The sequence below is a fragment of the Anastrepha obliqua genome, chromosome 4 (genome assembly GCF_027943255.1).
Source record: "Anastrepha obliqua isolate idAnaObli1 chromosome 4, idAnaObli1_1.0, whole genome shotgun sequence".
Lineage (NCBI taxonomy): Eukaryota > Metazoa > Arthropoda > Insecta > Diptera > Tephritidae > Anastrepha > Anastrepha obliqua.
In genome coordinates, this window is record NC_072895.1 from 62,135,143 (window position 1) to 62,159,827 (window position 24,685).

Genomic DNA, 24,685 nt, shown 5'->3' on the forward strand with positions numbered 1-24,685 from the left:
AAATAAATAAATTAAATTGATTTAAATTAAATAAAACAAAATAAAGTAAAGTAAAATAAAAGAAAATATAATAAAATAAAAGAAAATAAAATAAAATAAAATAAAATTAACTAAAATTCAAACAAAATAAAACAAATTTAAAATGAAATGAAATAAATAAAAATAAATTAGTAGTAAATAAACTTACTACTTTAGTATACCGCAAAATAAAACAAAATAATAATAAATAATAATAATTTAAATAAAAAAATTAATTTAACTCAATAATACAAAAACAAAAATTAATAAAAAAAATATATGAAGTGAAATGAAATAAATTAAAATATATTAACATAAAATAAAAACAAACTTATTACTTTAAACTACTACTTTAGTATACGGCAGAATAAAAAAAATTTTAATAAAATAAAAGAATGAAATAGAATAATAGAATGAAATAAAATAATGTAATATAAAACAAAATAAATTAAATTAATATAAAATAAAATAAAGTAAAATACAATAAAATAAATTAAAATAATATAAGACAGAATAAAACAAATTTAATGAAATAAAATAAAATCAAATTTAATTAAAAATATAAAAGAATATATTTAAATTAAATTAAATAGAATAGAAAAAAATAATATAAAATAAAATAAAACAAGAAAATATAAGTGAGGTGAAATAAATAATGTAAATTAAAGGACTACAAAATAAATTAAAATAAAATAAGGAAAATAAAATGAATTGAAGTAAAATAATATAAATGAAATTAATTGAATAAAATAAAATAAATGAAATTAATTTAAATAAAATAAAACAAAATTGATTTAAATCAAATTTAATAAAATTAAATAAAACTTAATAAAATAAAATAAAACAAAATAAAATTAAATAAAGTGAATGCAAAATAAAAGAAATAAAATAAAATCTGTATGAATTGAAATGAAAAAGAAATGCAGACACAATTTTATTAAAAATATTATTAAATATTACAAAAAATATTAGCTTATTAATTTAATTCATTTAATTATGTTGCATTTATCATTAGTTGCGTTTTAATTTTCTATCTACATTATTAATATATACCTGGGCTCATTTCCAAACTTTCTTCAAGTCCTTTTAACTCAATTTTATTCATGTACATGCTTTTTAATTTTTTTTTGCATGATTTATTAGCTTTTCAAATTAGCCTCAAGTCCTCTACAAGTTCAACAGCACGTTTTTCTATTTTATGTATGTATGTATGCACGTACTATAATGTTATCAGTTTTTTATCCTTAAACTAATCCTCTATCTCTTATCTTTTCCTCTCTCTGTTTTACTTTACAGTAGTACTTCCAGCTTAAATCAGCCCAGATCTATTGACGAGGATCGCGACTGTGCACCCGATGATGTAATGGAGAAATCTTCCGAACTGCCACAACGCGCCACCTGCCACGCATCTATATCGGTTTCGTCCTCGGAAAGTGTCGTTGCGTTTGCCGAAATTGATGACACAGTAGCTGTCGCTGCTGTTGTCATCCGACTAGTTGGCGCACTATAAAAGCGTGCTACACTTTGTCGCTTGGATAAAAGTTGTGTTGGCATGCTGCTCACGCCGGTATGCGTCGACGTGGATGATACGGACATGCATTCGGACGCACTTTCATCGATGCTGGGTAGCGTCGAGGTAGAACGCATAGAAGCACTCTCCATATTGATGAGACGAGCCGGCAGCGCGCTCGCGCCGCGCACTGATACCGCCGGCACAGTCTCGAAACTATGAAATAGCGTGGCCCACTGCGAGTCAGAGCCTGGTGTGTCGGCGTTGGGTGTAGTGGGTGTAGTGCCACCACTGGGTGTATTAGCGTTAGTTACAGTACTAGCGAAATAATTGTTGAAGGGTCCTACAGCTAAACCTGTTTCAAGGTAGCGCTTGCCATGATAGATTTCCTGCATGGTGCTGGCGCGTATAAACATGCGTGATTGCGGTTGCTGTGTGATATTGTTGTTGTCTAGGCTGGGTAGAGATGACGCTTGCGGTTGCGAGGACGGCGATGGTGTTGTACGCAGCGAAGCCGGTGCAGTTGAGGAGGAGACTGCAAGCATTGGATGTGTGTCGGCTAGAAATAGCTTGCGACTGGCTGCGACTAGCCGTGCATTCGAATTGGCCAATACACTTTGCTCCGAGGATACTTCCTCACACAGCTCATAGGGGACTTCATCCAAAGGGGAATGTAGTGGTTTGTAGAGATTTAGTGGGGTTTGCGTGGCGGTACTTTTGCGACGCTGCGATGTGTTGGGGGAAGTGATGGTATGCTGACTTAGATATTCAGCCGCGATCTTTGTCGTCGAGTAGGCGGGTGACGTCGCAGTGCGTCTAGCCGTTGGATAGTCTGTGCAGGCGAAAATAACCGAAATAATATATAATTACACAAGTACCGGAAACAAAAACCAAGTTAGGGTGTGCAAATAGTGGTGTTTTGGATCATATTTTTAAAATAATAATAAAGAAACGTTTTGGTCACGTTTGCGCCCAAACGACCACTATGTGAACACGCACACCGATTTTACTGCCTGTTATTCATATGCAGATATAATATTTGTATGTATGTATGGAACTCTAATACTATTCGAGGCCGTCTCTATACTTCACTGCATGTAAAGCTTTATAAAAACAAAGATAGCAACAACAAATATAAGTTTTCTACTTCGTTTAGCATTTGCAAAGCGGTTTGGACTACTCTACCTGGACTGCATACCTTCTGTGGACTCTTCACTATCTTCACTTATCGGAATTGGGTTCTTAATGTTCTTGACTGGCGATGCTGTGCCATTTGCCTCAGTACTCGAATTGTTTGTACTTGAATCGAAAGAGCTCTGAACAACTACATCCATATGAGAGTCCAAAGAGAACTGTTTGCCTGTGTGCAGAGAGAACAGCATTAATTATGATAATCATGGAAGCCATCATGCATACATACTTATACTTATACACACATATCCACGCATATAATATAATTTTAAAATATTAAAAAAAATTGTGTTTTTTACCAGACATTAAGATACCGCGCACTCGTCGCCGCATCGATGGTGATTCCTGGTGCTGCAGAAAATTATTTTCAACATTTGACTAATATGTGTAATTGTTACAACAAAATTATATATGTATACAAACATGAGTAGTAAATTTGAATTAACTTACAGCAATTCGTACACCAGCATAGGTTTTAGCCAAAAACTCATCTGCATCGAATATTGCTGCAAATGACCCGTTGACTATTTTCGGTGAGAGGGGCGAATTCGATAGGAGGAGACTGGAGCCGAATGCTTCGTTTTTTTCTTTAGCGTCTGTGGGATTAAAATGGGTTAAAAATAGACATTTTCCCAAGTGATGTGAAAATTCATAAATTCATATACAGTGGAACGACGATATAACGAACCTCAACGCAAAACTGTAGCCTATGAAATAATAATGTGAAACATTAAAATACAAAATATGTTTTTGCCGCTTCAGTGTAGTCAATAATTTTTGGACAACCTATCTAATGACCCACCTATAAGAATGTTCGGAGCGAAAATTCTACTTTGAACTAAATAGGAAACTAAGAGCAAAATCCACTCTCGACGAACAAAAACTACACTATACTACACTCTCTCTTCATGTAAAATTCTGAAAGTAACTTTGGCTGCTACATTATAGGGGACTTCACAAAGAAGAGGCGAATAAAATCAAAACAAAGTGTGTAAAGCAAAGTTAATTGAATACGACCTTGATCAAAAAGTTCCTGAAACAACCGCCAAGTGACGCTCTAAGTTAATTGGAAAGATACCTAAAAAATTTCGAAAAATGTTAATATAATCCTTTAAGAAAATGTCAAAAAAATTTTAGAAGGTAAATTTAAGTATTTCTTATATTATAGATCGTCAAACGTGACGACTCTATACTTTGCGTTCGAGCGCTGGGAGAGGTATAGTTACGTTGCCGACTTTAGACGCGTTTTTCTCAAAACTATATTTTTCGAATTGGCGTACACGATAACTCGAAAAGTTTTTGACCAATCCGCCTGAAATTTTGCACACATCTTGTTTTTTTGATATTACTTTCTATGTGAATTTACAAGTTTTCGAAAATTTTTCAAAAAAATAATTTTTTCGAAGTAAAATTAGTAGGAAAATTCGCTTCAAAATTCATTTTTTTTTCCGCGAATTTTTTTTCCATTTTTTTTAATTCATATAGAAATTATGACATTAATAAACAAAAAAAAATTTTTTGGTGTTTTGTATTCAGATCAATGACGCCGATGCTACAATGCCCGCCGATTGAGAAACCCCGCTGTGATCTTCCTGGAAGGATGGAGTGTACATCCGCCATTTTAAATGATTAAAATAAGAAAAAAAAAAATTTATATTATTCTAATGTATAAATAATGAATTGAGTCTGTTTTTTTTTTTGTTACGTTGCCAGATTTTTGATTAACATTCTGCCCAAATTGTATGGCCATTTGGGACATGGACATTTGCAAAGTTACGCCGTCTTGAAGAAATCTACCTCTGCACGTGTCTTAGATTTTTTACAGTTTTAAAAATGGATTTGTATTTGCAATAACGAGTTTCTAAAATCTTAGAAAGGTTGGGCAACTGTTTAAGGGGGGAAGCTGGTCTAGAGCGCAAAAAATGGGCATATTTTATGAATTTATTTTGACTCAACAAAGGAATCAATCGAAAATCTGTGAAATAGGTTTAATAATATAGCTTCCATGGTACAAATACAAAATTTTTCGTCTGAATTAATTTCAAAATGGCCGCTGTCCAGCAGTTCTCCTAAGGCGCCTTTTTTCTAGTGGGTCCATTGCCGAAGACGTAAACTCCTTAATTTTTGTCCTGGATCAAAAAATAAAATTTTTTTAGTTTCTATATAACAACAGAAAGAGACGTACGTAGGATTTTTTCGATATTTTGTTTTTTCGCGAAATGGTGCACGTTTGAACAAAAAGTTACAATTTTCACTATAAAGAACGACATAAAATTGTTGATTAAAAAAAAAAACTATGTAATATAAATAAAAGATCCTACGTACGTCTCCGGAGAAAGGTATTTCGAATGTATTGTCAAAATTTCGTAAGAATTGGTAAAGATTTGTTCGAGTTATGTCTTCGGCCAGTTTAAAAAAAGTGATTTCCAGAAAAACGCGTTTAAAGTTGTAAATAGCGTTCGGGGCATACCTGCGAGGCACTGCCGTCGACTGAAAAATTTGGGCATTTAGACATTTTTGCTGGCATCCCTCATTTGGTATATTATTTCTAAGACCCTAAAGCACCTTTTAAGACAAAAAAAAATTTTTCGATTTTTTCAAAATTCTAGACCAGCTTCCCCCCTTAAGTAAATTAAAATAAATAAATTATTGGCGCATACACCCTTTTTGGGTGATTGGCCGACCTCTTCCTCCTTTTTTGTGGCGTGCGTCTTGATGTTGTTCCACAAATGGAGGAGCCTACAGTTTTAAGCCGATTCCGAATGGCATATATTTTTTTATGAGGAGATTTTCATGGCAGAAATACATTCCGAGGTTTGCCATTGCCTGCCCAGGGGCGCCCGTCATTGGAAACAACTTTTTCTATCATTTTGGTGAGACATTTAAATTGCGTCGATTGACGTGCTCTCTTTTGTGGCGATCGTTACTGTATGCCATTTGCTGTGGTTGACGAGCCATTCTGCTGCTGCAAGAGTGCTGGTTGGCGTATACTGCGCTGACTGCAGCCCTCCAATGCTGGTACTGTGAGGAACGTACCCGAAGGCTTGCCAGAGTTTTAATGGGACGGAGACGATTGTAGCATTAGCCTATCAGCCATTTCGGTGAGGCGTCACCCTACTGTACTGAGGAGATAGAATACTACTTTCACCAGCCCATAGACTATCTAATCTGAAATATTTCCAGTATACCGTAATCAGGATCCTGGAGGTTCTCGTGGTGAGGCCTTTCGAGTCAAGCTCTTCTGTCGGATTTTAGTCCCCTCTTATGACGAGCATGTCTTACCGCGGATGTATTCGTTTCCCCGACCCGCTGGGGAAGTGCTGGTTTTTTTTACCAACAAATGAAACAAATACTATCCAAAAGCCATCGATTTCACCTGATATAGCTCCCTGCGATTTGTTTTTGTTTCACCGAAAGAGAGTAATGAAAAAGTCGAAACTGATTTTGGTGACTATACCGAAAATAGATTCCAAAAATTCTTCGAGAGCTGGATCAAACTTTGATGGTGATAATATCACTAATATCGTTGTTCAGACGGCAACGAAGTAACATAGACAGTAGCTGCGTTCATTTTTTTGTTCATGACCAATACAATCTTAGCTTCTGCCGACCTCTGTTGTAAGCAAACCGCTATCACAATCCCTGTACGCCACAAATCATAACAAGGGATGTATCCATCAATACGTATTATTTTTCTTCTATGTCCCGATGAAAGGGCGGTTCACAAGACTAAGAGAATCCTTATACTATCCGCTTTACACTTTTAACTCCTCCCTCAGTCCAAAATTTATGTTTTAAGAATATTGAATGAATATTTTGCACTTACCTTTTAAGTAAACTTTATTTCTATTTGATATTGTGATATTCATCTCGTCAAGTATCATGGACGCTACTCGTCTTATCTCATTCCAATCCTTTACTATGTCATCGACAGTTGTATTGGTAGATGTCACGGTAAATCGTATAACGTATTTGCCCTTCAACGATGATGGTATACAATGGAGATTACCACGATGATTCAGACGTTTCAAGAGGCGCTCAGTGATTTCGTTTTCACCCTTGATGCGAAACACCACCATGCCTGGTAGATTAACGAAAATTAAACTCAAAATTATGAAACTCTTGAGACAAGATTCATTCTGTAAAAATTATTCGTTAGTCACACACCCAAGTGCCTTTTTGCTGGTATCTCGAAGCGATGATCAGCCAGTACCAGCGCCTCGAATTTCTGCGCCAAACGAACTCCTTCGCGTATATGCTTTTGCAGGCCTTTTATGCCGAACGAGCGCAATACGAAGAATACTTTTAAGGCGCGGAAGCGTCTACTCAGCGGTATTTGCCAATGCATATAATCGATGGAGACACCTGAATTCTCGTGTTGTAAATAGAGCGGCTCCACATTGAAAGTGCGATGTATGGCGGTACTGTCCTTAATCCTAAGTAAAAATGAGATGTTTTGGTTATAGTGCCTGGATGCACTGAAATATGACTTACCACATCGCCGTTGCATCAAAGTGTACCATCAACCACTTAGATGGATTGAAGGCAATTGAATCTGCTCGCTCGATGCCCTTTAGCCAGGTGCGAAATTCAGGACAAATGAAAGCGCTGCCCGCGTATGCGGAATCAACATGAAGCCAAATATTGAAATCGCGACAAACAGTGCCGATCTGCAAGGGGAAGATGTAGAGTTTGAGTTTCTGTTTACTTCAAACTAATTTTACGATACCTCTTCTAAATTGTCGAAGGAACATGAGCCTGTGGTACCCAAGGTGGCGCAAACCTGTAGAAGCATATAATGTATCAAATATATCTAAAGTAATGAATTATTTTATAGCTAAGAGATTATTTGCCAAGTGATCTAAGTATTTTGTACATTACGGTCAATTTCTCTGAAAACGGTTTCGTTTGTAGGCTTGAGTATAACAAGAAATAAACTGGAAATATTTTGAAAAAAATTTAATAATTTTGAGTTATTCTATCCACCGTTCTTTTTAAGATTTTTATAAAGTTTTCTTTTTTTTAAATTCTTAGGACAAAATACGCTTTCTAAACATTTGTTTATTAATTTTTTTTATTAAAAATATTTCGTGAAATTTGTTTTTGTGACTTTTTTTAACAAAATTATCGTTCACATTTTTTTTTTTATTTTTTTATTAATAGCTGAAAAATATCTTCTGAGTAATCCTTGAAAACTTCATAGTGGGATCCCATAACGTTTTGAATTATACTCTTATTCAAATACGTACCGCGACCCAACGAAAAATCAATCCGGAATACTCCGTAGCGTAGCGCTACAAATCGATCGAAGCTACGTACACAACAATAACAAAAAGTTTTCCGAAAAATTTTGAAAAAAATCATGAAATATTTTTGAAACGAATATTTTTTACTGACTATATTTAATCCTAAAAAAATTAAGAAATAAAATTTTTTAAATAATTTTAAAAAGTTCGAAACTATTTCACTATGAAAAACTTTATTCCACAACTTTCAGCATTGAATAAATCTCAAAACTACTAAATTTGTATCAATAATTTTTGGAAACTTTTTCCAGTTTATTTTATCTTAAACTTAAGCCTACAAATAAACACATTTTCAGAAGCATTGCCGACAATGTCCAAATTACATACTTGGACCACTTGACACGGAACTAGGCGAGTAAAGTTGAAATTGTGGTGAAACTGATATGCATCTCCATAATACGGGTAACTCCGATAAAATATCAAAATTCGTGCATTCTGATTACGATAGGAATTCTGTAACTTACTTTTAGGTAAGTAAGTACATAGAAGTGGCAGCCGCTCTTTAAACCAACTCACTTAGACCTTTGACGATTAATTGTGATACCACAGGAGCAGTTTACCTGCTACTTCTCATTAAACAATTTTGTGTTAAGCGCAAACCCTTTCATTTGGCTGATACTTATATCCCTAAGGTCATCAGTATCATTCAAGAACGATGAGCCAAATTATCTAAACTGCCACGCAGGACAGTGACAAAGAAGATGTCTGACAGACTCATTGCAACATTCTTCTGACAGAAGAATTGCAAGAGTGCAATTTATGGGCTGGAGGTATCATTGGACCGTACTTCTTCAAAGATGCTGTGAAACGTAATGTAACTGTGAATGGTGAGCGCTACCGTGAAATGATATCCAACTTTTTTTTGTCCAAAATGCAAGAGCTTGACTTCCATGACATGTGGTTTCAGCAAGACGGTGCCACATGCCACATAGGACGCGTAACAATGGATTTTTTGAGAGGCGAGTTCGGTGAACATTTTATTTCACGTACGGAACCTGTCAATTGGCCACCCAAATCGTGCGATATACCGCCTTCAGATTATTTTTTGTGGGGCTATGTTAAAGCTCATGTCTATTCAGACAAGCCTGCTTCAATTAACGCATTGGAAGACAACATTAAAGCATTTATATGTGGGATACCGGCCGAAACATTGGAAAGAATATGCCAAAATTGGACTAAGCGCAATCGCGGTCAACATTTGCATGAAATAATCTTCAAACATTAAGGGGGTCTTCTACCGTCACGGTTTGAAAAAATCGATTTTTTTTTTAGATTTTTTAAAAGCTACTAATGTTAAGAGTATGCTATAAAGAGGGTTTTATGAAAAACATGTTCCTTCATGAGCATTTCGGGGAGAATACATGCATGCGCGTGGCATTTTCGAGCGTTTCTGTGGCGTGACTTTATCTTTAAACGCCTTTTCCCGAAAGTTGACTTTTTTCAACTTTCTGGTCACACATCTACTATAAATATTTGTCGAATTCATTCCATCTTTTTTCCAGTTATTCAGTGAACATCTCGCTATGTTTTCCCAGACCACTTTTTTCAATTTTTGATTAGTTTAATTTTGCGGGCCTCTAAAGTGTAAAAAAAAGAGGAAATTTTCAAACTTTTTTTTTAAAATCACGCATTTTTTACAAATTTCAAAATATTTAAAATCGCCACTGGGAAAACATAGCCAACGCTACACTTTATGATAAAAAAAAAATTTTTTTGATTTCAGATAAGTAAAATGGTCGATCGCGTGCCACAAAGTCGCCTAGGACATTTTTACAAGGGCAACCTCGAGGACGGTTCAAGGACACAGGGCCAAAGAATTCGATTTGAAAAATATATTTTTAAATAGTGCAAACTTGTGCAAATTAAATAAAAAAAATCTGATTTCATTATCTCAAGTGGTTGCTTTGTAATTAATTCCCAAAAATAGGCCCGAGATTAAGGCGCGACGGTAGAAGACCCCCTTAAATTATATGGACTGCACTATCGATTTGAATAAAAATTTCATGCATTTTTCTGAATTTTACGTGTGTTTTTTTGAAAAACTTTCCTATAGCTCTTAAAAAATCACCCTTTAGTGGACGCCAAAGCCAACTGTATCGTCAAGCTTTATACCCAGAATAAAGGACAATTGAGAATTGTCCGTCTAGACTTTATGACGGTTCCTTGAGAAGATTTTAGCAGTCTAATAGGTGAGAAGTATACTTAACCCTCCGTTGGGCACCCGGGACTGGCCAGACTTTTTCGACTTTGGACGTGAATTTAACATATTTCTATTATAGCTAACGACTTGAGCTTCTATGTAGGTAGCTTCCTGAAATAACCTGGATATAACCTTTTAAAAAGGATCCTCGAACAGGACGAAAAATAGCTAGATCCGGGTGCCCAACCCAAGGTTTTATAAAACGTGTCCAACAGAGGATTAAGAATTTTCAATATGTGCACTCGAATTCAGACTATTTGTCGTGGTCATGGTAGTAAATCATCTTTTTATGTTATGTCCTTATCAAGCGTATACAGCACAATAAAAACCAGTTAACTCAAAGTTTAAAGCTTTATATAAAATTAAAAAAAAAATTAAAAACTTTCCATCTAAATTTCAAACTTTTTAATCAGAATTAGAATTCTTATAGATTTCTTTCATATAACCAATGGTTGGAATTTTTTTGTATGGAAAAAATACAAAAAAATCGAAAACAAACTAAATAAAATTGTGAAAAATCGAAAAATACCAGCTAAGAAGTTAGAAATTTTAATGGAATTCTTTTAAATTGTATGCATAAAAAGTTTTAAACTTTTAGTTAATATGGGTTTTATTGTAGTATGAGCTATATTTTTATAAAAAATATAAAAATTGTCAAAATTTTGTAATGTGTCGCGCAGTATATACATAGGTCTTGGCTGAGCCTTTTCAATTTGTAGTGTGCCTCCTAATTTTGTCCTACAAATGGGGGAAATTGTGCTTTTATACCACCTCTGAACCGCAGAAATAGAACTGGGGTATGTGGCATTGCTTGCCGAAAGATAGTAATTGGCAACTTTTGTCACCTGATGTTTATATATCCAATGTCCGTTTTCAACCTTGTCCCAAACAATGGTAGAAACACAGACTAGCCATTCGGCTACGGTGGCATCCGAAGTAAAGAAGTAAGATTATATTTTATTATCCAGCGGAATTGGTGTATAGACACCTCGACGCCTTTGATCTTCTACGCTGATGTAATGTCCTTCACAGATGTCCATGGGTTTAGTACGGTTTTTTCAAGGGTTAGAGTCTCACGCTAGATGTAGTGAAAAAACGAGAAACTCCGCAGAGCAGCTACTGTTTACTTTCGAACAAAAGGCAACAAAGTCAATATCAGATGTTATAGTCGAGCAGAGTTTGGCTTGAGGAATCAAAGAAACACCCGTTAGGAGTTGTGGCTGCCTTCAAATGTTAAAGTTCAACAAAAGTAGGTTGGCGACACCACCCTACCATACCTCGCCTTGAACATTATAAGCTTAGAGTTTTTAGGTATTTCGAAAATCGATACACTGCTACCTCAAATACGAGCTCTGCTAGCTATCGATCAGTGTGATGCTGTAATGTTTGGCATTAAATGTTCAGATTAAAGTTTAACTTCAAAAATGTGGAGCAAATGAGTCGAATAAAAATTTTAATTTTTCCTGTTCTTTTGTAACTGAAAATTACTGAAAAATAAAATTTTCAAAATTCACATTCTTCAGTAAGCTCAAAATTTTAAAGAATCTTTTTTCGTATTAATATAAAGTAATTTTTCGCGACTTTTCATGCAAATGTTTCACTTGCTTATTTTCTTATTGTTTAATACTTTATCATTTCCCTTTCACTCGCACAAATGGGTACATTTGCTTTCTGCTGTGCGCAATACTGTGATTTTACTCTGGCGGCAACAAATGCAACGTTTAATCCTCTTTGGTCTGATTGTAGCAAAATATGACGCTATTTGTATGGCCCGTGACATGTGCCGCATGCTGCTACTTAATGGTGAAATCTATCTCTACTTCGCGTAGATGCTAATATTAATTGGCCCCAATGGAACGAAATGCAAACGGGTAGTAATCAGCCAAGAGCAGAAGTGTCTCTTTAAATGACCATTGGACAGGGAAAAGGAAAGAAGAACGGTATTTAGTAGCTACTAAAGTCACCATCTCCATACCGAAAAGTAACACAATTTAATTACTAAGATCTTTTAGCAAACCAACTATAAGAGGATATAAATAATTTGGTGTATTTTTAGTAGCAGATTTACCCAAAATGGCACAAGTCCTTGCTTAATGTCGTCCTCGATAGCTTCGCGTAACGCTTTGCCACGCATTGCCAAGCTGTCATCGGCCTCAATGAAACGCATACGCACAAGTCCTGCGAATTAAAAATAAGTAAAGTATGTAAGCATTAGAAAGAATTTAAAACATATACAAAGCACTATGGTCAGAGCTTAAGCTGATTAAATCATCTACTAGGGTTTCTACTGTTTGGTTTGCAAGCTTCACTTTGGGAAGTACTGAATTGTGCTTGACATGTAACTGCGTTTAATACAATTTCACAATATGCAACGCTTGACTGCTTTCGTTATAATCATCCGAGTAAAGCAAATAAACCAAATCATCGGTTTCTAGTAGAACGACTAGTACACTTTGACAATGTCGTCTTAAAAATATATGAAGAAATAAATATACACATACTTATATATACATAATAATAATATATGTATGTAGGTGAAGTAAAAAGTTCTAATCATTTTTTTGTTTTACTTCCACGATGGGTTTAACTCAAACAGGATTATCCGATTCAGATCAAATGTGCGCCGTTTTGCGTAAAATTAATGACCTCTTTCAAAGTAGTTTCATAATTTTGCGATTGAAGAAGTCCTCGTCACTTTCCCAAGCATCTCTAGAGACCAACTTTGTACCATCAATAACATTTTGTAAATACCTGAGAAGGTGATAATCGCTTGGTGCCGGGTCTGAATGATGGAGGTAATAAAACTTCCCATAAAAGCTCTCGGATATTCTGACGCGTCGTTAACAATGGACGTACCCTAGCGAAATTTCGAAGGTCAACAACACTCTCCTAGCCAGCTTTAATCCGGTCAATTGCGGACAGTAGGGGCCCAAATTGAGTGTTTTGCTCAATTAGAGCAGCGCATAGTAGATGATTGCCTTTTAATGCCACTAAAGACACTGCAAACTTTTTTCACCTATTAATCCGGGCTCGTTGGCCATAGAGGAAAGTTTTTCGGCTATTGTCTTCGTATGTGACCAATTTTTTAAACCCTAATATCCTTTGTTCCTCCTATTTCCTCCTATTCCTATCCTCCTATTTGTTGTGTGCGTCTTGATATGTTTCCACAAATGGAAGGACCTACAGTTTTATGCTGCCTCTGAATGGCAGATGGTTTTTTATGAGTAGCTTTTTCATAGCAGAAATACTATCCGAGGTTTGCCATTCTCTGCCGAGGGGAGAGCGTTATTAGAAAAACTTGGTCCATCATTTGGTGTGTCATACTCAAGGTTTCCCACTTGGGTGCTAACGAATGGTAGTCACGCATCAACGAACTCGCCAAGGGTGGCGCACAGTTACCATCCACTTAAAAATTGGGTCGATTTCGTTTCGTTTCAGGAAAGAACTGTAGCCGTTAATTCAGACAAAAAGGTTCTTTGATTCGAGTCCAGGATTTTCGTGATTTTGCAGACTGATTGTCTTCGTATAGCGTAAAGCAATTGTGATGTTCATATTATCAATAAAATCGTTCGAACCACCGTTTTGCCGATGCGCTCAGTACTTTATAATACCTATAACAGCACAGGTTTTTTAACCAATTACTCTGCCTTTTCACCTTGAACTTATTGAATAATATAACGAAGTTTCTCTTTTTTCTTTTTTTTTGTGAAACTATGCAAAACCACAACTGACTTCACCACATACAAAACTGTCAGAGAACTTTTTTTGAAGCGTAATGTGACATGAATACTACAACAAAAAACATATAATGCAAAGTTTTAAAATCTCATAAAAACTTTGAATTTTTTAACCAAAATTTTTTAGAAATTTTACGCAGTTGAATAGCCTATTGAAGTTTAGGATAAAAAAGTGCAAGTTTCAAGTGACCACAAAATAGCATTGATTTCCGGAAATTTGTTTGTTGACCATATGAAAAAAATTTGGCCAAGTAGTTTGGTCGAAGAAAAGTCGTAAGCGAACAATTTTTTCAAAAATAAACGGCATTTTTATAGAAATATTTGCGCCCATAGTTATGAAAGTGGTCTAAGTCATATATTTCTTGTTTCGAGATATTTAATAAATTGCGTTTGAACTAGTTAAAAAATATTTTTATATTATGCGACATTCAAATTTATAATTTTCCTAGTCTTGATTAATGGAAAAATATTGGGTTGGCAAGTAAGTAATTCCGGATTTTTTTCTTAGAAAATCAAAGGCAATTTTTTCATGGAACTGAATAACTTTATAATGACCTTTTGCCATCTTTCAGGCAGCATCATAATCCCACGTTCGTAAAACTTCTAATTTTTATTAGCAAAAAACTGAATCAGGTACGATTTGACATCATCATCATTATTGAAATTTTTACCATTCAAGGAGTTTTGTAAAAATCGAAACAAAAAGTAATCAAATGGAGCAAGGTCAGGACTATATGGTGGATGTGGCAAAACATCCCAACCAAGCTCCAATAATTTTTACCGAGTGGCTAAAGATGTGTGTGGCCTTGCATTGTCGTGATGGAATACAATACTTTTCCGATTTATTAATTCGGGCCACTTTTCTTCAACTGTATTGTTTAATTTCGTTAGTTGTTCAATGTACACATCAGAATTGTTCATTCGGTTGGGTGATAAAAGTTCAAAGTAGATGATTCGTTTGTAATCCCACCAAACTGATAACAAAACCTTCTTTTGATGAATATCAACTTTTGATGTTGTTTGAGTTGGTGCATCTGGCCTGCTCCACGATCTTTTCCACTTGTTATTGTTGTAAACAACCCCTTTTTCATCGCCAGTTATCAGACGTTTTAAAAATGGATCATTATTTGATTACGTTTCTTTAGCAAATCCTAACATCTGCGTTGCGTTAAAAGCGTTTCTTTCAGTTCGTGAGGAACCCATGTATCGAGTTTTTGAACATAGCCAATTTGTTTTAATTGATTTTCAATGCATGTATGTAATGCACGAAGCTTCTCTGCAATCTCACGTGTTGTACTGTGACGATTCGAATCGATTATTGCTTTGATTAGGGCGTCATCAACTTCAACTGGACGACCAGAGCGTTTTTCCTCTTTGAGTGAAAAATCGCCAGAACAAAATTTAGCAAACCAATTTCGACACTGCCGTTCTTTTAAGGCTTCGTCACCATAAACAGCCCACAACTTTTTATGAGCTTGCGATGCGATTTTCCCTTTACTGAAACAAAAACGCAAAATATGACGAAAATGTTCCTTTTGATTTTCCATTTTTCAACGAACGCCAAACGAAAACTACACAATCGATCAAAAAACATTTGTTTACTGATTGACAGTTGAATTGCCAACTATCAAGTAACAAAATGTGTTTTACATTTGTACTACGTCTGCAAACCTAAAAATTCAACTGAAGCCATCTATGAGTGAAAACCGCAATTACTTAGTTGCCAACCCAATATCTTTACGTTTTTCTTTCGTTACTCGTTTGGGGGTGGTGTATAATGGAAGAAATTGAATATTTTCGTATATATTTGGTCTTCCTCTTTTAGGTGAAAGATCCAAAATGTGGAATTTAGAATCATCTAAAGAAGTTTTATAAAGCATTTTATAAAGTTTTTTTTTCAAGAAACGAATTTTCAGCTAAGAGGCAGATTCGCCCGCGATATTTTTTACTCCCCGGCTGCGACATTCGTTTTACCGAATATGGCTTTCTCCTTCTACACTTTTCTATCAATTCATAATTCACTTTTCTATCAATGCTCAGGGTTGCATAAGCAAGTCCTTTTTTTATTTCCATTTCTTTCAAACCGAAATCACGGTCATTCGGTAGAAAGGAATGACCCGATACCAAAAATTTGTGGTCTATCGTTTTAACATTATTATGATTTGACTGAGCAATTTTCATCCATGTTAATGCTACTTTAATTTTACGATTTTGGCCAGAACATGCATCACTGAAAGCTATTACGCGATTCTAAGTAGTTATAATATCCTCCATATGTGCTAAAATGCATGATGCTATTTGCTGTGCACCTCTTGATGCTGTAGTTTCATCCCATACATACATCTTGACATTGTTATTATGGAAGTTACGCTTATAATAGGCGAACGAAACAGACAGTTTAGGGTACCGAAGTGCTTTTTCTAAATCAAACGAGAATCCATAGTATTCGCTGGAATTTTCTTTGGCCTTTTTCTCATCCTCTGCAATAAAGTTTATAGCTCTTTCGGCATTTTGTTAATGTACATCATGACTTTCTCTAATTTCTCTTTCTCATTATTGCAGGCTTGGATTTTTCCATTCAGTAGATATGCAACTTCTTCAAATTACGACTTAGACCACTTTCATAATTAAGGGCACATTTGGGCATACTAAAGTTCAATGGGTTATAAAACTGCATACCCAGAAAAATTCTAGAAAATCTTGCTAAAAAGTTTAAAGTTCTGATGAAATTTGTAAACATTTTATACAAAATTGGAGACTTTGCGTTATTAAGTTTTGTTGTAGTATGAACTATATTTTTATAAAAAAAATTGAGATGTGCTCATGATTTTGAAGCGGGGCGTCTACGACAAAAATACGTGGGGGTACGAATAAATACTGGTTAAAGCAAGTATGGCCCTATACAACGGAAAAAAGTGTGAGCTTTCCATTCGATATAATACAAGTATTTACCTTATATATTTATTTATACATAATAACTGAAAATGCATGAGTGTATGTAATTACATAATAAATTTGCATATAAAATATTTGAATGAAACATCTTCTCATACTTGAATGATTCGAATGCATTCATTTACTCGAAGTAGTGCATTTAACAAATAAGAATGAATGAATGCCCTCTAGCATCTACTACAACATCACCCACCTATTAATGCTGCTTTCTCCACACTCGAGTGAGCTTGATCGGAGCAGTAGGCAACTAATCGTGCATTGATTTCCGCATCCTGAAAGCCGGGGTGCTGCTCGTGGAAGCGCTGAATAGCGCGCGTTCGTCCCGCTAGCAAACACACCAGTGTAGCTTCACTTGCCGTCGTCTGTATGACACCACCGCCTGGACTTTTGTTGTGCAAATGTAAGAAATCATCGGGCAAACCGATCATTTTACCCAGCCAATTCATCACAATCACTTCGAGCTCTGTGCAGGCGGGTGAACTGGCCCATGTGAAACCCAAACAGTTGATGGCGTCGGCTAACATATCGCCCAAGAGTGAAGGGAAGGAATTGAGTGCTGGAAAGTAAGCATGCATATGTGGACTTTGCCAATGGGTGATACCCGGCATAATGACGCGTTCTACATCGGCGAATATGGCATCCCAATTTTCACCTTCAATTGGCGCAAACTCGGGCAGCAAACTCCTCATGTAACCCGGTTTGACATCGGGGAAGACGCGACGGTCACGAATATTTTCCAAATAGTCTGCTATATAGTCCACCATCTCCTTGCCTGTGTGACATAAAAAAGTGGGTTAGTAAAATTATTTATTATAATTACCATCATTTATTTATATGTGTAATAATACTAATAATTGATGCTTACACCCATTTTTTGCACAAATGCAGGGTCTATGGGTTTATACCGTCTCTGAAGGGCAGATGGTTTGTTATGGGGAGCTTTTCAAGTCAGAAATAAACTCAGAAGTTCGCCATTGCCTGCCAGACGGCGTCCTACTAGAAAAAAATGTCTATCACTTGATTTATTTCATTTCCATTGGTACAGTGTGATATGCTTCCGTTCCATGAGTGAGTGTATAAGGCGAGTACGATATAGAGAGTTAATACAAAACTGATAAGACGTCTTGGCATCACCTTGCCTAATATTATATTTGCATCTGGGATACATTAGGTACCAATGTACATACATGAGGTAGTTCATCAATGAAAAGTTTGATGAAATTGTCGCACAAAGCCGGCATGCGAAATCCTTCTTCCGTGCATCTCGAGCACTTTAACTACTTGCTCAATGCTTGAAATTACTACTAGATTGCCTTCCAGCGGAAAGAACATTCTCCGCACAAGTGTGGAACACCTTTCCTAGTAGTTACCGATATCTAGAGAAAGAGAAGGGTACTATACAACACCTTCTCTGAGACGCCCTCTCACTATCTAGGAGAGATTTTGTTGGTTGCCGCTCTCCAAGGTGTGTAGAGGGCATACTGAAGGAACACGGCTCATTGTGATGCAAGGTCAGAGGGCTCTAATTACGTATCTTTAAGAAATACATCGCTCTTTTAAGTACACTATATGTATAAACGAAAGGTTCACAGGAATCACTCGGAATTAAGAGTTCATGTTAAAGGACCAGGAGTCTCACCTAAAATAATTTAAGACGAACACCATTAATTGCGCGACAAGCACGGCTGAACATCTAACTATATATAAGGTTGTCAAAAAAGTCTTGCGGTATTTTTATTGAATTTTCAATTGTTCATAAAATTGGTTATAATAATGCGATTTAAGTCAAACATGCGCCGTTTTGTTCGATGACGAGTTCCCAACGAGATGCCAACTTCATAATGCCCCTCTTATAGAAGCTCACTTCCCTATTGTCAAAAAACTCGGAGAGCCAATTTTCACAGGACTCTCTTGTGGACAACTTCCGACTACCAAGCTCGTTCGCCATGGACAGATATAGGTGGTAATCACTTGGTGCGAGATCCGGACTATACGGTGGATGCAAAAGAACTTCCCATCCGAGCTCCCGGATCTTCTGGCGCGTCACCAAAGATGTGTGTGGCCTGGCGTTGTCCTGATGGAAGACAATTCGGCCTCTGTTGATCAAAGATGGCCTCTTCTGCATGAGTGCTGCATTCAAGCGGTCCAGTTGTTGGCAGTACAGGTCAGAATTGAGCGTTTGGCCATAGGGAAGCAGCTCATAGTGGATGATTCCCTGCCAATCCCACCAAACACACAGAAGAACCTTCCTGGCCGTCAATCCAGGCTTGGCCACCGACTGTGCAGCTTCACCGCTTTTCGACCCCGACCGTTTGCGCTTCACGTTGTCGTAAGTGACCCACTTTTCATCGCCAGTCAACATCCGCTTCAAAAACGGGTCGATTTTGTTGCGATTCAGAAGCGATTCGCATGTATCCATACGGGCAAAAATGTTTTTTTGCGTCAAGTGGTGTGGCACCCATACATCGAGCTTTTTTTTGAATCCAAGCTTCTTCAAATGGTTTATAACGGTTTGATGAGTCATGCCCAGCTCTTTGCCGATGCTACGGCTGCTACTATGCCGGTCTCTTTCGATCAATTCAGCGATTTTATCGCAATTTTCGACGACAGGCCTTCCGGATCGTGGCGCATCTTCGATCACCTCTGCACCAGAACGAAAACGTTGAAACCATCGTTGTACGGTGGAAATGGAAACTGTATCGGGTCCATAAACTGCACAAATTTTATTGGCAGCATGGGATGCATTTTTGCCTTTATCGTAGTAGTACTGTAAAATATGCCGTATTTTCGCTTTATTTTGCTCCATGTTTGCGACGCTATAACTCACGAACGACTAAAAGCAAACAACAATAAATCAAACACGTGTTAGCACGTGAAAAGAGCTTTCCAAAAAGCTCTAGCGTGAACCGATGCGACGAATACAACCAGAACTACGCGCTTGCAAAGACAAGCTTGTGGAAATACCGCAAAACTTCTTTGCCAACCTTATATTATACTAAGTTGTTCAATAAGTTTTGCGGTTCGATAAGAAAAACACAATTTTATGGTTTGAAACATACTTTATTATTCAGTATAATCTCGCTGAATATCTATACACTTGTTCCAGCGAGATTCAACTTTATGAACTCCATCCCTGAAGTGAGAATCTGGAAGGGCTGCAAAATACGATTCCTCAGCTGTTATGACCTCATCATTTTATGAAAAACACTTTGCACGCATGAATCTTTTTAAGTCTGGGGGCAGATGGAAATCGCTAGGGGCCAAATCTGGCGAATTCGGTGGATGCTTTAACAATTTAAACTTTAATTCATGGATTTTAACCATTATCAAAATGCCCTTGTAACAATTTTTTTTTTGCAAACTCGGTCTTTTTACACAAATGTTTTCCCGCAGCTGGTCTAAAAGGTTACAATAATATTCAGAATTTATTATTTTACCGGTTTGCAAATATTCCGCAAACCAAATTCCTTTCGCATTCCAAAAAACTGATCTTAGCATCTTCTTGGCCGGTTTCTGGACACGAACTCGTTTTGAAGCCGAAGAACCGAGTTCACACCATTATTTAGTTGCTTGATTCGATATAGGATCATGGTGATAAACCAAAGTATCATTCATAGTGATCACAAAATCCACTTTATCCTTTCGAAAATGCTCTAAATGTTGCATTATTAGCGAATGTGGCACCCATTTTGCGTACAGCTTTCTGAAACACAATACTTCAGTCAAAATATTGCTTACACTACCCAGTGAGATGCCTGCGGCTTCTATTAAATTTCTTTTAGTCCATCGACGATTTTCCAATACGACGTCCTGTATTTTTGTTACCATTTCTGGTGTTGTTGCTGTTTCTGGACGTCCTTGACGTGGATTGTCTTGAAGGCTTGTACGACCTCGTTGAAATTCAGCAACCCATCTTTCAACTATACTAATTGATGGCAAAAAATCCTTATACACTTCGTTCATAAATTTCCTTTGCTTTAAATCTTCCAAAAATAAAAATTCTATCACTGCACGATACTTGATTTTTTCCATTGAAGAAAATACTGTGATTTATCGATACTAAATGGATTGTAAACAAAGAATGAATTGGCGGATTGACATGAAACTTCACATATGACGAGTGTTCCAATATAAGAAAAAAATGTAAGCTAGGAGCAACGCCCTCTCTTATCGAACCGCAAAACTTATTGAACAGCCTAGTATATAAATGGCGCTTACACCCTTTATTTGGTGTTTGGCTAAGCTCCCTTAAACATATAACAACGGACGTAGTTTTTTAATCATATGTTATTTCGACAGCGACATGTCTTTTCTGCTCGAAGTTTTGACAGAAAATCAATATCATATCTATGCAGAATGAAATAAATCGCTCTACGTTTGAACAACGTTGGGAAATATTGCAAGCTTAATCCCACACTCCATGCTGTGTAGCTCAAACTGTGCATTTATTGAAATCACATTCTCTGATTAAGCGCATTTTCATCTCGGCGGTTACGTTAACGAGCAAAAGTGCGGCATCTGAGGATGGGGAAACTCACACGTGAAGCCAATGCATCCTTAGGCAGTGACAGTTTGGTGCGGATTTTGGAGCGGTGGTACCATTGATTCATTTTTCTTTGAAAATGTAGCTGGGAACGCCATTTCGGTCAACAGTGAGCACTACAGAAGAATAATAAATATTTTTTTGAAGCCGGAAATTGAAGGCATATACTTAGACGATCTTTGGTTTCAGCAGGATGGCGTGCCATGCTACACAGCTCATGCTACAATCGATCTTTCGCGCGCCAAATTCGGTAAACGTATTATCAGGCGTCTCGGAGCTTGGTGTTGACCTATTATTGTCGTATATTGCGTAGAACCGATGCTGTGCGAATAATCTATTCCCGATTCAGGCTTTTGAGGCGAATATCGGGCAAGCCACGAGATATTGCCAGAAACCGTCACTAAAGTCTTGGAAAACAGAATTAACTAGAAGCACATCTACGAAGCCAACCGAGGCATCCACATGAATAAAAGCGATAAATAATGGGATTTCTTTGTATATAAATATAAATGCACTTATGTAGATATTTCTGATTGTGTGTCAAAAAAATAACATCTAACACTTTAAAGCTTCACAACGCAATGGATTTTGTACCCTTGAGGTACTTGCAATTTGCAGCCTTCCAGTTAGAACTTCGTTATAGTAATCAGAAAATTTAATATTTATTTCATTTTCTACAATCCGCTCTTTATTGACTATTTTTCCTACATGAATTTCTCTACGCCAACGCTGCAAGTATGAGTAACCAGCGACGAAGAAACTTTCACTGCCAAAACTGTATTTCATTAGTCAATAGAAATTATAAAAGTCGGCTTATTTGCTTTGCGCTAAAAATTCGTAATGATTCACAATGTTTTGTTTTAAACGAAAAGCGTTTGCAGAAATTTACTTATCATTTTACAAAACAAACTAACCAAACAGAGTGAGGCCGATAGAGCGCAATGGCTGAAAGTGGGGAAACGTAGACGGGCCACGAAATGTCAGAAGAAGATTAGAAATCTGATTATGTGCGAGTGAAATGAATTGCTAGCTTTGGAATGCAAAATTCTAAATGCTTTCATATGTAAGTATGCAAGTACGAATATGAGGCACAAAGCTGACATATTCATGTGCACACACACAGACTCATGCATGCATAGTTTTCATTTCATTGGTTTTCTCACAATGCGTCTGTTATTGTTATTTTTATTGTATTGTCCAAAGGATTGGCAAATTAAATTAAGTTGATATTTATATGCAATAAAGTGAGAACGGACAAAATTGGTTACTGCTGTGGATGCGACTGCAGCAGAGTGAAGCAGTAAATCCAATTCGAATTTTTATGTGTGGGCACCCACAGAGCGGACTTAGCAAAAAGCGTGTTTGAAGGAAGGAAGGCTCTGCGTTTATTACCAAATACCCATATATGCGCATATGTATATATATAAATTTAATTTGGTACTCACCCCGCCGCCGATATTCGTTGACATCCATGCTTTTTACAGGCTGTTTCCTCCAATGGTGCTACTCCTTTGCTTTGATTTAATTTTCAATTGTGTTTGTGAATTTTGTGGCGCTGCGATGTTTAACTCACTAATCAAACGTGAAAATGTTAGCAAATTGAATTTATTTCAATTGTTAAAGAAAACGAATTGCTTTAGAAATCACAAATCACAATTTTAGAAATTTGCGCTTGGTAAAGTTCGAAAATGGTGATTTGTGGTCTCTAATGCAACTTCACCACAACAAAAAACAATCCAAATGAGTGAAAAACTAATTTTCATTCTTCGATGAACGAAATGCGCTTTGCCTTACGTTTGGCCTTTTACCTGCTGTCCAACTCAATACTTTCATTCTTTGAGCGCAGCACTAAATTCGTTGTAGAAAGTCAAATTCGCGCACAACTCATCCATACGCCCACGCACATTGGTGGCTACAGTTCTTCGGTAAAGGTTTCGGTCAAAACATATACACATACCCACACATTCACTTACACAGCCGCATGGATGAGGTGTGTTAATATTTTATAAGGCTTCTTTATTTTGTTGGGAAAATTCGTTAAAAAGAGAATAGAATTTTTTCTTACCAAATAGCAGCTGTGAAAATATTTTCAAAAGCGTATGGCCAAAGAGTTCATGTGAATAGCAGTGGGGGTAGTGTTGTTGCCGTTCGAATTGGCTATTGTGGAATGACAATTAGTTGACATTTGGGTTCGAAAAAATGCATCGCGATCCATGTAGGTACTGAAAAACGAAAATGAGGGGAAAAAATTATATATTTTTTTTTATATATTCAAGAAAGAAGATAGTTTTGTTGTAATATTTTGGTCGCCGTATTAACCACCCCACATTTAAATGGATTATATGGACAATATGGACAATAACGGACAATGCGAACTGCAAAAAATTATGAAATGTGACACTGTGCGACACAATGGGACGAAAAGAAAAAACCAATAAGGCGATATATTTAGTAATTACGAAAGAGGAATCGCTGTAGAATATTGGGTAACCTTTTTTTGTATTCGGATATATATATATATATATATATTAGGCCGCGTCGATTTGTGGGGAGGCAAAAAAATCGCCCATTACTCTGTGAAAATCATATTCTAGGGATCAAAATAAGAAACTTTGCCGAAGGAACCATACCTCTAAAACTAATTCTGATGTCCCCCAATTTGGGTCGAACTTTTTAGTTTCTTTTCTCATGTAAAGGCCAAAAATGGTGATATTTTGAAATAATTGTATGGGGAACCCCTCAGGGGAGTTCCAGGGGGTATGCCCCTGGCATGGGTGGATCAGCCGTCCAAAGTTAGTGGGGGTCGGTCATAAATTTGGTCGGTCGATTGGAGCACTCTAAATGGGTCAAAGTGAGATTTTTCGTTCGACCCAAATTGGGGGACATCAGAATTCATTTTAGAGGTATGGTTTCTTCGGCAAAGTTTCTTATTTTGAACCCTAGAATACGATTTTCACAGAGCAATGAGCGATTTTTAAATCGACCCGCCCTAATATATATATATATATATATATATAAACTGTATGCCACTTGTGAACTAGTGAACTATATGTATATACGGTTTATATATACCCTACCAGAAGATTTGATTTTGGCAAATGGCGTCGTACGCCAATCATATTTGACACCAGTTCGCAAGTGCTGAACAGCTGCAGTATAATAGAGCACAAGCAATGGAGCGCGTAAAGTTCAAAATAAAGATGTCCATAACTTAAAATCGCATAT

At 36.5% G+C, this 24,685-nt stretch overlaps 1 protein-coding gene across 4 annotated transcripts; it reads right to left on the bottom strand.

The window, feature by feature from the left end:
* Window positions 1-893: 893 nt before the first annotated feature.
* On the bottom strand, window positions 894-23,676 carry LOC129243791 (histidine decarboxylase). 4 transcript variants are annotated; one of them, XM_054881102.1, is made up of 12 exons: window positions 23,526-23,676; window positions 22,906-23,032; window positions 17,111-17,689; window positions 12,294-12,403; window positions 7,449-7,502; window positions 7,214-7,389; window positions 6,887-7,155; window positions 6,546-6,800; window positions 3,170-3,315; window positions 3,019-3,097; window positions 2,727-2,888; window positions 894-2,360 (listed from the first exon to the last, which is right to left on the bottom strand). In XM_054881102.1, the coding sequence occupies exons 2-12, from the start codon at window positions 22,931-22,933 to the stop codon at window positions 1,333-1,335; spliced, it is 2,886 nt and encodes a 961-aa protein (XP_054737077.1). In that variant the 5' UTR covers window positions 22,934-23,032; window positions 23,526-23,676; the 3' UTR covers window positions 894-1,332. The 4 variants fall into 4 exon arrangements, with proteins under 4 accessions (XP_054737077.1, XP_054737078.1, XP_054737079.1 ...); XM_054881103.1 differs by lacking the exon at window positions 23,526-23,676 and adding an exon at window positions 23,269-23,343; XM_054881104.1 differs by lacking the exon at window positions 23,526-23,676 and adding an exon at window positions 23,115-23,201.
* Window positions 23,677-24,685: the final 1,009 nt, after the last annotated feature.

Coding starts and splice junctions, on each gene's coding strand:
- LOC129243791 (XM_054881102.1), bottom strand. CDS start 22,933: ATGGATGTCAACGAATATCGGCGGCGGG. Junction 3,098..3,169: donor ATGCTGGTGTACGAATTGCT/GTAAGTTAATTC, acceptor TACACATATTAG/TCAAATGTTGAAAATAATTT. Junction 2,361..2,726: donor TAGTGAAGAGTCCACAGAAG/GTATGCAGTCCA, acceptor TCGCCTGCACAG/ACTATCCAACGGCTAGACGC.